Source organism: Fistularia commersonii, chromosome 36, assembly GCF_037954325.1.
Source record: "Fistularia commersonii isolate RoL2024-O1a breed Wild chromosome 36, RoL_Fcom_v1.0, whole genome shotgun sequence".
NCBI classification, from domain to species: domain Eukaryota; kingdom Metazoa; phylum Chordata; class Actinopteri; order Syngnathiformes; family Fistulariidae; genus Fistularia; species Fistularia commersonii.
In genome coordinates, this window is record NC_141319.1 from 2,310,954 (window position 1) to 2,323,230 (window position 12,277).

At 42.0% G+C, this 12,277-nt stretch overlaps 1 protein-coding gene across 5 annotated transcripts in view; it reads left to right on the forward strand.

Moving 5' to 3' along the window:
* Positions 1-4,884, forward strand: part of hivep2a (HIVEP zinc finger 2a) — an 85,958-nt gene extending 81,074 nt beyond the window's left edge. For all 5 annotated transcript variants that reach the window (XM_086142959.1, XM_086142960.1, XM_086142958.1 and 2 more), the window contains 2 exons: positions 1,059-1,166; positions 1,527-4,884. In XM_086142959.1, coding sequence (XP_085999085.1) covers positions 1,059-1,166; positions 1,527-2,171 — 753 coding nt within the window. In that variant the 3' untranslated portion in view covers positions 2,172-4,884. The remainder of the gene's footprint in view (positions 1-1,058; positions 1,167-1,526) is intronic.
* Positions 4,885-12,277: the final 7,393 nt, after the last annotated feature.

A 12,277-nucleotide genomic window follows, 5' to 3' on the forward strand; every position in this document is an offset into this window, starting at 1 on the left:
AATGAGCCAAAATAGTCTATATGTGACAGATTAGTATGTGATGTCAATACTGAAAGGACAAGACAATGACAAACTTTAAGTCGAGTCAAGTTACAACTATAGGACACAAAGAGATAAGACGTAAAAAAAAAGACTTGCCAGGGTACCGTAATGTGTTTACTCACCGTTATTGTCCATCGCCGGAAGACCAAGATGGTGTGATCGGAAATAAGAGACGCCCCGACACGGTCGGGTATAAGAGGTACGGTGCTGTACATGGGACGCTATGGGATGCACAATGATCATATGAAAGAAAACAGGAAAATTCGAGGTCGATACGATAAGACGAAGATGATCCAAGAAGACGTGGCAAAGCATTTCGCTTACAATTGCGTTCGACACACAGCAAACTTTAATCGGTCGAGACGGAACGACAACAGAAAAGAAACAAGAAAGCGCAGTAATCAACAACACAAGTTACAATAAGTCAGTACAGCTGTTTGAATATTTATTAAGAAATCATTTTTGGAAAAAATTGATCATTTCATGCAGTGGACCGCGGGGCTTTCGAGCTCCTTTTGCCCCCCCGGCCCCCGGATTCAGGCTCAGCGGCCCTGAGGTTTAGTAACAAGAGGAGAAAATGTCCTGGCAGACGAAACGGGGGGACTAAAGTGATGGACAGAAACAGACGTGGGGTTTCACCGAAACGTGATCGGGGCCCCGGCGGCGCTGCGGTTAATAGCCGGCCTGTTTTTTTTTTTTTTCACTCTCAAGAGCTCCCTCTTCAAACTCTCCGCCGTTGTTCCCACGGCAACAGAGTGCGAAGCCAACGGCGAAAACAGACTGTGATCACTGAATTTTAGCCTGATGATGAATTAACGTCTGCAACAAGCACTCGTCCAAGGAGATCGGTTTTGTCAGGGAACAAATTAATAGTTTCAAACATGCTTGATGTGTGTGTGTGTGTGTGTGTGTGTGTGTGTGTGTGTGTGTGTGTGTTGTGATTTAAAATTTTCCGCCAATCCCCCCCCCCCCCAAAAAAAACCCCTCAAGATTCACAAGTGATTCTGTTTTTCCAGGAACAAGGTCCAGGTTCACCTGGAGATCGAGCCAGTAACCATGGCGACCAGTCCAGCCCCCCTCATCAGGTTCTCTTCAGTCACCTGCCACTTCACTCTCAACTCCAGGTGTTCAGTCATTTACCTGTCGACACGCATCACGTTTGAGAAACCTTTTGATTGAAATGTCATCGGCTAATGCACCGAAACCTCACCGTATGAGCTTCTAGAACTGTTTCCATGGAGATGAGTGATTTTAGAATTTACCAAAAATTAGCACTCATAAGGCAAAATGTATCAGGAGCAGGAAAAAGGACACAAACAAAAGTAACGCCTTTCATGAATCACATGCAACAACAACCCTTCATAAAAGAGAACAGCAGGAGTTTTCATCTAGATTATTTTTAATTTTTGCATTCACTTCTGACGTGTGATAAATGAACCGACTGAGAGCTTTAACGGGAGACTAACAGGAAAACTTCCCCCCAGGTTCGCTCGCCGTACCCGATGATCCCCATCGGTGGAATCCAGATGGTGCACGCCGTCCCCTCGCCCGATGCGTCTGCCCCGGTCCAGCAGGCGGCGCAGGACGGCGGCGCTCGCCTGCAGCCGCGAGAGAACAGAGCGGACGATTCCGAGGCCGCCGCCGCCGCTTTCTCCGGAGGAGGAAGAGCCGGAGGCGAGAGGTCGGGGGAGACGCCTCAGCAGCCCGTGCAGAGGGAGGGAGGCGGCGTGAGGAGGAAGCAGGAGGAGGAGAACATCCGCACCTGCACCAAGGCCATCGCGTCGCTCTGCATCGACGCCGAGGCCAACGCACGAGGAGGAGGAGGAGGAGGAGGAGGAGGAGGAAGAGGCGGCGAACGGAAGGACGAGCATCCGGCTCCATCCCCCGAATCTCTCTCCAGACCCTCGCCCTCCCCTCACCCCTCGCCCTCCCCCCTTCAAGGTCCCATGATTGTTCAGCACTTTACAGGCCAGGAGCTCGGGCCTCTTCACTCCCCGCACGCCGCCGCCGCCGCCTCCTCGCCCTCCTCTTCACCGCCCATCGCCACCACCCCGCCGGAGGCCCCCCAGCCGCACCCCAAGCCGGAACGAGAGGCGGAAAGCACAAAGCGAAGCAGGGACGCTTCGTAGGGCCGCGACGCCACCCGGCCGCGGCGAATTATTATTTTTTTTTTTTTTAATTTTCTGTTTGTATTCTTGGGATAACAGGAAGGGATGACGTGCAACAGAGAGAGGAAACATTTGCACATTTTACACTCTTTTTTTTTCTATTTCAACCCGAAATAGACACACTTTCTCTCTCCTTTTACAAAGAAAACTGCTCTTTTCAAAATGGAGACGTTGAACTTTTTACCAGTTTTTAACGCGTCCGGCATGTCTGCTCCCTGCGGCCCGCCCTCCGATTATTTAAAGACTTTTTTGTGATGACGCACGGTTCCAACCATCGTGAAAGAAAAAAACAAAAACAAAAAACGGACTCTGGTTTCAACGGTACGTCAAGAAAAAAACAAAAACGAAACAAAAAAATCTGCGGACAGCTACGTGTGCCTTTTCTTTCTTTTGTTGTCTTTTGCTTATATATGATAAGCAAACAAAGCAGGAAGGTAATTTTAAATACTATCAAGTTTTGCGTATCAGCTTTGTAATAAATGCAACCCCCCACCCTTCGTTTTCCTCCCCTCCTGTGTTTTTGTTTGACACCTTAAAAAAAGTCTCAACAAGCGATGTGAAGTTATGGTTATATTACGTATGGTTGCACTAAAACATATTTTTATATGAGTGAAATTTTAAAAGAACGGCTTTTTTTCGTGTACAGCGGCGGTTCTATAATACTATTTATTATTGTTACCATGTTTCATAAATTGTACATTTTTTTTCTTAAATGTTGTGGATGCCTTTTTCTATGTAAAGCATGGGTTTTTATGCTATGGCTTACATTAGGGCGACGATATGTACACTGTAATATGGCTTTATATGTTAGACCTATTTATATACGTCTAAGTGAGCCCCCCCCAACCCTGCTTGGAGGTATATACACATAGAAGTAAGATTTACAAGATTATTTACCCAGCATACAAAAACTAACAGTATATAAAGTCTATCCATCTTATCTTTCCATCTTGAGGGCTAGCATAATAGATAGCTAATCGTACTAGCTAACGATATGTAGAGTTAGATATCTAACGGGCTACTAGCGCACCATCTGTCTGTCTAGAGAGCTAGCATGATAGCAAGGTGAGCGGCTAGCGGGCCATCTAACTACTTGCTGTCCGTCTGTCTGTTTAGCTTACTAGCTAACTGGGTGGCTAGCTCCCAGGCTGTCTATCCAAGCGGCATTCTAACCAGCTACCTCGGTAGTTGGCTAACGTGCCCTCTATCTCAATTAGATAACTAGCCCTTGACCTACTCCACTGGCTAGCTATCTAGCTAACTGCGCTGCTAGTTAGCTAAATAGCTATCCGTCTTTCTGTCTATCTATCTATCTATCTATATCTACCTACCTATCTATCGATCTACGTGCACTTAACATTTTAGAACGACATTCACATTAAGATTTGCTAGTTTGCCTGTACATTTTCTCTGCTGCTCTTTGCCGTTTGTTTCCTGGTTGTTGTTGTTGTCGTTGTTGTTGTTGTTGTTGTTTTTATTTTTATTATTATTTTAAACTTACTCTCATGGTATTATTTCGACTTGGTTTCAGTTCTCCTTTTACAAGACAAAGACTTGCTCTCAGCATTAAGTGAACGAGCACGCCTTCTTTTTCTTCCTCTTTTTTTTCCTTCTTCGTGCACCGTGGCATTTTTGCTCCGCCTCCCACCCTCCAACACCTGCCTCCATCCAGGTAGAAAAACAACAACGTAGCTCCACGTCCAAGTCCAACCACTTTGTTTGAATACAATTTTTTTTTTTTATACATCAGATGTAAAAAAAAAAAAAAAAAAAACATTCCAGTCCATGTAAATATCCAGGGATTTTGGCTTATTTGTTTTTTTTGTTTTTTTGGCTGAAATTTTTTTGTCATTTTTTTCCCCCCTGCTAAACAACCCTTATACCGTCTGATAAAAGTCCCATTTATTTCTGCAGCATATACTGAATCAAATTTGAACAGTTCTGAGCTCTGAACCATAAACCCCTTGAAACCAATAATAATACTAACCATAAGACATTTCTTACATTTGTTTTTTTTTTTTTTTAAACCCCCCTCCACCCTCTCCTGGACATTCCTCTTGTAGCTAAGCAATATTTAGCCAAAACTCTGCTCGCCGGCAGGGAGTGTATCTGTTGCAAGGCAACAATAAATGTTCTATTGAAAAATAAAATCCTTAAAACATCAGGAGAAGAAGGGAGCAGTTGTGGGTCGCTGTGATTTCTCTTTGGGACATTTTTTTTCTTTTTTTTTTTTTTCTTTTGTTTTTTGTCAGAGCCGGGCAGCTGCAATGTGAGTGTGCATCTCTGTATCCTGTATCAGTGTGAACTCGACCAGTATATCCTCTTCTTACAACTTTTTTTTTCTATTTCCTTAACTCCCCTCCCCCCCGTCCCCTTCTCTTTATGTATCATGATGAAAAAAAGATGTCTTTAAAACAAACATTTAAAAAAAAAAGTCTCTTCTTTCAAAGATATCAAAGCACAAGTCATTGTATAGAAATGACAACAGTACTTTTAAACAAACAAAAAAAACAGACAAAAAAAAAGTTAAACGTGCATTTAAAAGGGTAACTTTTTTGTGATGGTGTTCTGTGGAATTAATACAAATATCATGTATGACCCAAGTGGCAACGAGGAATCGCAGTAGAAGTGGAAATAATGGATTGTTGTTTTCAAATAAATATGAATAGAACAATTTATGTCTTTTTTCCTTTTCTTTTTTCATTTCGGCTCAATTTTCTGCTCAGGCTAAGAGCATTTTCAGCCACAGCGTCTGATTTTTAAAAGGTGCTAAATTTCATGGACGTGATCACATTTCATTTAAGCGCCTTCAACAAAAAGCCATTTGTGCTTTCAAAAAGTTTGTCTTCTTTTTGTCTTCACCAGGATATTACACGGTTAAAGCTGAATTCATGTTTGAAAATGAGAAAAAGTCATGTTAGATTTAAGAGAGAAAAAAAAAAGAAAACAAATCTTTGCCCCTGGTTTCTGGTTTTCGGTGTTGGGCCGATGAAACGTTAAACACTTAGTGAGGAAAAAAACAATAATCTGTATTTTCCAGATGAGCATAGAAGGTGCATTATGAAACAGAAACCAGAAATGAAATAAAAGTTTTATTTCATGAATTTAAAGCCTCCTTTCCGCCTCCGCGAGAAGAGACGACTTTTGTTTTGGCTCCCACGGCTGCGAGAACAAAATGATGTCATTGGCTTCTCGCGGCCCTGCTCTGGGAGTTCTCGACACAACAACATCTGGGCAAAACGTTCCTCTTACGGGGTGTCCCAGAACTACCGTGTGATTGGGTGGAAAATTTGAAGTGGGCTTGGTTAATGCAGAAAGCAAAAATGTTGTTATTCTACGTTTCCCCTGTCTTCAGTGCCTTTAGTTATTATTGTGGAGAGTATAGACGTGCTCACGAGCGGCAACATTAAATTAAAATGAAACGATGGTGATCAAACATGTTACTTATTATATTCAAGACCTGTGGTTCCAAGCATTTGTCAAATTTCAGTTCATATATTATATATATATGTTCATTATTGATGTCTCAAGTGAAGTTTTTGACTATATCAAGGCATCTGTTTTTGGCTATTGCTAGCAGGCTACATTAGGATGGCAGAGAATGCTAACACTGATATGTTCGCCACCCTTTAACCCAATGGCTATTAATTACCAATACGTTGAACTACAGTGAAGCAAACATCTTTTTATTTGAAATCTTTGTGAACCCAAACAATGTCTACTATTGGCCAAAAATGAACAGTTTGTGATATATTAGTGCTGCTAATTGCTAATCCGTTAATTGTGTCTGTTAGCTGTTTGCTATTTGAGTAGCAAGTGAACCCCCCACACTATACAGAACTGTCTCAGAAAATTAGAATATTGCGATAAAGTTCTTTATCTTCTGTAATGCAATTAAAAAAAAAGAAATTACCTTTTCATGATATTCTAATTTTTTGAGATAGGATTTTTGAGTTCTCTTCAGATGTAAGCCATAATCAGCAATATTAGAATAATAAAAGGCTTGGAATATTTCAGGTGATTTTTAATGAATCCAGAATGTGTGACATTTTTGTTTTTGTAATTGCATTACAGAATATAAAGAACTTTATCACAGTATCCTAATTTTCTGAGACAGTCCTTTACATACTGGAGTGTGGTTGAGTACAAGAAAGTATAAAAAAAAATAGTAATAAAATAAAATAAAATAAAATAAAATAAAATAAAATAAAATAAAATAAAATAAAATAAAATAAAATAAAAATCTGATGTATTTCATATTTACAATGAGGCTGTTAACAGAAGTCTGGATTATTCAGGAACAATATTTGCCAAACTGAGATGTTTGGGCCATGTACAGAGGAGGGACGGTGAATTTACTTACAAAGTATGTCGAGGTCTGTCATTTTTATCATACCCTTTAAGTGTGAGTGACGGAATCTAAAACAAAAATCCAGAAAAACATATTGTATGATTTTTAAGTAATTAATTCGCTTTTTATTGCCTGACATTAGTATTTGATACATCAGAAAAACAGAACTTAATATTTGGTCCAGAAACCTCTGACTGGCCAGGCCACTCTGGGACCCTGAGATGCCTCTTACGGAGCCACTCCTCGGTTGCCCTGGCTGTGTGTTTCGGGCCGTCGTCATGCTGGAAGATTCGTCCAAGACCCATCTTCAAGGCTCTTACTACAGGAAGGAAGTTGTCGGCAAAGATCTCGCAATCCGTGGCCCCGTCCATCCTCCCCTCAATACGCCGAAGTCGTCCTTTCCCCTTTGCAGAAAAGCATCCGAAGGATGACGTTTCCACCTCCATGCTTCACGGTCGGGATGGAGTTCTTAGGGTTACACTCATCCTTCTTCTTCCTCCAAACATGGCGAACGGTGTTCAGACCAAAAATCTCTATTTTCGTCTCACCAGACCACACAACCTTCTTTCATTCCTCCTCTGGATCATCCAGATGGTCGCTGGCAAACTCCAGACGGGCCTGGACACGTGCTGGCTTGAGCAGGGGGACCTTGCGTGAGCTGCAGGATTTGAATCCATGACGACGCAGTGTTTTACTGAGGTTTTCTTCGAGACCGTGGTCCAAGCTCTCTTCGGGTCATTGACCAGTCCAGACGTGGAGTTCTGAGCTGATCCCTCACCTTCCTCATGATCACTGATGCCCCGCGAGGTGAGATCTTGCACGGAGTTTGATAGAGTGTGTGGACAGGTGTCTTTTACACAGGTACCGAGTTCAAACTGGTGCAGTTAATACAGGTCATGAGTGGAGAAGAGGGGGGCTTCTTCAAGAAGAACTAATACGACTACGAGAGCTGCAATTCTTTCTGGCCGGTAGGGGATCACTTATGCCATAAAATTTAAATTCATTCATTAATGTGTTTTTCTGGATTTTTGTTTTAGATTCCGTCACTCACAGGTAAAAACTAAAGACCTCTACATGCTTTGCAAGTGGGAAAAGCTGGAAAAATCAGCTGCGTATCAAATACTTGTTCTCCCCAAAGTAAATTTTATGCCATTTGTAGCCTTTTTCAAATATACAAACATTATGTGATTGGATGGTGAAACATTATGTTGTATGTATTTTCAGTGCAATAGTCTAAAAAGAACAACATATTCTAAGTGCCTTCGTAAGTGTTTCCTAGTCCTGTGACAGCAGTAACTTCATTCCGTTAATAGTCGAGACACCAGTTCTAGTCGTTTTAAAGGAATCGGTTGTAACAGTGAGCGTGTCGTCGGCAGCAGCAGAACTAATTCATGCAAAATGAGAGAAGCCACACACAAAAAAAAAAAAACTATTAGAGAAACACTCTTTGAACGAGGTCACTCGATAAGTCTCAACCGCATACGACGCCGATGCTATTAAGCTCTTCATTCCGCCGCCTCGCCCTCCCTCCTGTCGAAATCTTAATTCTTATTTCGATGTAGTCGCTGTCATTAGCCATGTCCCACATATGTCTACCTGTCTACTTCCTCCGGTGTGTTTTTTTCTCCCCAACTCTTTTTGTTGACACAACTGGGTTGGTGTCAACTTACATTTATCCTGTCAGTGTGTCCACGTGTCGGCGAGTCCCGTGGCCTTTTGATTAGACGATGATCAAGCAAGTTATTTTTGGTGCCTGATTAGCATTCGGAAGAACCGCTTTCATCACTAGTTTTGTAAAGCGCCGGTGTAGTTTTCACAGCATATGGAAAACCTCCCCAGAGACGTGCACGTGCGTGTGTTTGAGAGTGTGCGCCACTGCAGCTCTTTCATTTTTTTTTAGGTTTGGTTTTTGCGAAGACGTGCGTCCCCCCCGTCTTATTCGGTGCAGCCGAAGCATTTCTGCGGCGACGTTCCTCCCTGTTGATCGGCTAATCGATGAAATAGGCGTCCATTTTTCCTGGCGGCAGACACTAAAAACCAAAACTGTAATTTAAACGCAACCCCAATGTCTCATTGAGCCGTTAACACGGGAGAAAATGGATTAAAATAAATCCAAAAAGCCCGGAGGGACTTCAAAAATTCAGTCCCTGTCATTTGGTCTCCTAAGGCTTCGTTGCCAGTTCATAGAACCAAAATGCAACTAGTCATTTATTTGTCCCTGGTAGAAGAGGCCGTGTGTGTGCGTGTGTGTGCATGCACGCGATAAAGCAACGACAGCAAATAATCGACAACAGCGCTGCTTCCATGTAGAAATACACCAAAATAACTAGCCCTCTAACTCAACGGTGACACAATAACGTTAAAACAGGTTTTACAGGTTTCACAACAAAATCCTGACCCCCGGTGGACTTTGGTCTGTGACACGGCCCAAAACAAAAGGTCTGATTTGATATTTGGATGATTTTTACGGACTTTTCACACAACTTCAGATGTTGTCGTCTGCATCGAAGTGTAATGATACAATCAAAATACCAGGTGAGCTGAAATGTTGCTACCGAGATTCTTCCAGCACTTCTTAGAAACACCAGTAGAACGCAGAAAATGGCTGGTTACGGTTTTGTGAAGGTACACGACAAGGTTTGGGCCTTTCATTTGTCCATTATCCATCCCGCTTATCTTGTACTCAGGGTTGCGGGGACGTTGGAGCCGATCCCAACTGTCATTGCGCGAAAGGCGGGGTTCGATCTGGACCGGTCGTCGGTCAGTCGAAGGGCCAAATATAGACATACAACCATTTACTTTCTCACCTACAAGACATTCAGAGACGTACAACCATCTCTGAATTTGGACAAAGCGGACGCAGACACGTGGAGAGGATGCAGGGAGGCTACCTCTCGGAATCGTACCGTGAACCTTCTTGCTGTGAGGTGGAAGCACCATCCCCCAAATTAGAGCTAACAAACAAATGTGGTTATGTTACGGCTACAAAACAGCAACAGGTGGCTAAAACAGGTGTTCAGTTCAGGATTGAAAGAAAAGTGCGTTTTGAATGTCAGATAATAGTTACGTTTTGGTTACAAAATGTCTCGAAAAAGTTTTGAATGTAAAAATTACCCGATTTTGAGGACGATATTATGTTTTTTTTGGATTCGTGCAGAACTCGTTTGGTTACCGAATAAAATCCAGCGGTCAAATTTAGGTGATAGAGCTACTTGGTTGGGACTCGAAAAACATCCCCGTCGTGTTGCCGTGCCAACATGGACTTTCTCTTCTGGAGAGACTTTGTGACTCAACGCCTTTGAGGCAAACTGGACGCCGTACCCGAAGAAGGTGACTCATGATATTTATTTACACACACCTGCTGCTGTGGCCCGGTCCAGCTCAGAAGTCTGTTTGTCCACATATTGATGATTTTAATTTGGGGATTGTTATTTTTAGCCGGAGATTAAACTATTTTTCTATTTTCTGTTTTTCTCATTTATTCATAATATTAATGTCCTGCACATTTTATGGAGATTCTTTCCAACCTAAGAATGTTTTTAATAATGGATTTTTTGTTTTTTTTCACTTGTTATTCTACCCATTTTTTCACTATATTGCCACTTTGTCTGCCGTTTCTTGTCTCTTTTTCTTTCATTTAGTCCCTTTCATTGTTATGTTTGGCTACTTCTGAAGCATCCCGAGCAGACTGCCGCCACTTTGTTGCCACACCCAGAAAAAATAAAATAAAATAAAAAATATCACTTTTTAAAGATTTAAAACAGCAAATCCGAAACAGCGGTCAGTTCAATCGAATGGTGTTTTAAATGGAAACACACTCAGGTGTTTGGCTGTGCTTGACAACAGTAACCAAGGAGGGTGTGGGAGGCGATGCCGGACAAACACATCCTTTCAACGGCCTGGCGTCTCTGCCTTAGTCGCAATGGATGATCAGTCTGTGTTTTGTGCGTGTGTGTCTGCCTGTGTGTGTGTGTGTGTCACAGAACCACCTATTCATTCATTGGAATTGAACACGACCTGCACCTGCTTTTCAAATAAAGGGGGGGGGGGGCATATTAACCTGGAGTCCCGTCTCGGGCGCATTTATCAGAAACTGAGATCATTTGTTTTTCTGTCTAAAAGGGCCGAGACAGAAGAGGGAGGGAGGAAAAGGTCTGGGTCTGAAAGCAGAGGAGAAAGAACCGGGACAAACAATGTCATTATTGAGGGTTTAGAAAATTGGATGCGGCAACCATTTTTACCAATTTTTCCAAATACTCCGTCACTGAGGCCAACCTTCCCGTTCGTTCCCCATCTGAACCAAGTGTTCAGGGTTCCCGTGCCGAATTCTTGATATTTTTTCAGATCTTGAGACATGGGATATTTTAAAGCCGTTTTTTCTTTTCCAGGTAATATTCCGTTTTTTTGATAATAATTTTTTTAATCTAAGTATTTTCAGTCAATTGTGAAAAAATCGAACCTATGAAGTCTCTTTGGAAAACGTGTCTTCATTTCTAATTCAAATTATCAGTTGATTGATGGTTCTTTCAGACCAAGTTTGGTGTAAGGTCATGCGAAGGAGGACAGGTGATCATATCCGCATTTAAAATGTAGAGGAGTAAAAGATGCGGGGAAAAAGATGAAGAAAACATCCATATGGTTATATTTAAAAAAAGAAGAAGAAAATAAATCTTAATATTAAAATTAAAATAAGGGAACCAAAAGTGAAAGAAGTGAAAAATAGAAAGGTGAAACCAGTAAGAGGAGGTGCTCAAACAGGAAGGAGCTGCTGCAGAGACACACTGCCCCCTGTGGTCAAACCTGGGTACTGCACCCTGCAGCCGGCGCTCTGGGTTTGGAAGAAATGAGGAATGTTTTCCTTCTGTTTCCTGGAAGATCATCAACACACTGAGCCCCATAAAACACCCTGAGTCATGGAGACACACACACACACACGTACACACACACACACACTCTTTCTCTCTCTCTCTCTTATTTGCTCACATTTAAATCAAAAGGGTCATACCAAACCTTCCAGTAAATGCACGATTCCAGGACTTCCAGGACCTTCAGGACTTCCAGGTAGCAGCTGGCGTCTGACAGCCTGGAAACCTGCTGATTGGTCTTTTTCTTAATTTCCTTTATTTTTTTTTCCCCCCAATTTAACGTGCGGCTCCAAATCAAATGGCATGAAAAGCAGGTGCAGGTTGTGAGTCACAACCCGCCAGGGTGAATCAGGAACAGATGTTTTCTGACTACACACACACACACACACATACACACACTCTCTTTTCTCACCAGTCAGGTTTTCCTATAAACATATTTCTCAAGATATCTCACCAAAAATATAATGCTTTTACTTTCATTTAAAGGATCAACTTCTGTATTTGAGGAAACTATAAATAACCTCGAATGGGAACAGTATTGATATTTACTATATATAAACATTTATAAGAATAAGTATCCATAAAAGATCATAAATGGAATATAAATCTCAAAAAAACTTGAAATGTAGTCATATTTATGATAGTGTAATAGAAAAACAAACACACAGGTGCTTGTTTTTTGTGATTTCTTGGGTGTGTGTGTGCATCTTTGCTCATTTTTTCAGATTCGTGGACTTGCCTTCTCTTTAAGCTGCGACGCCAGATCAGGGACGACCTCAGTGACCTTGAGGACGTCCTGACTGCTTCGCTTCGACCGCATCCGACCGCTCGTCCTGCAGCAGAGGATGTAT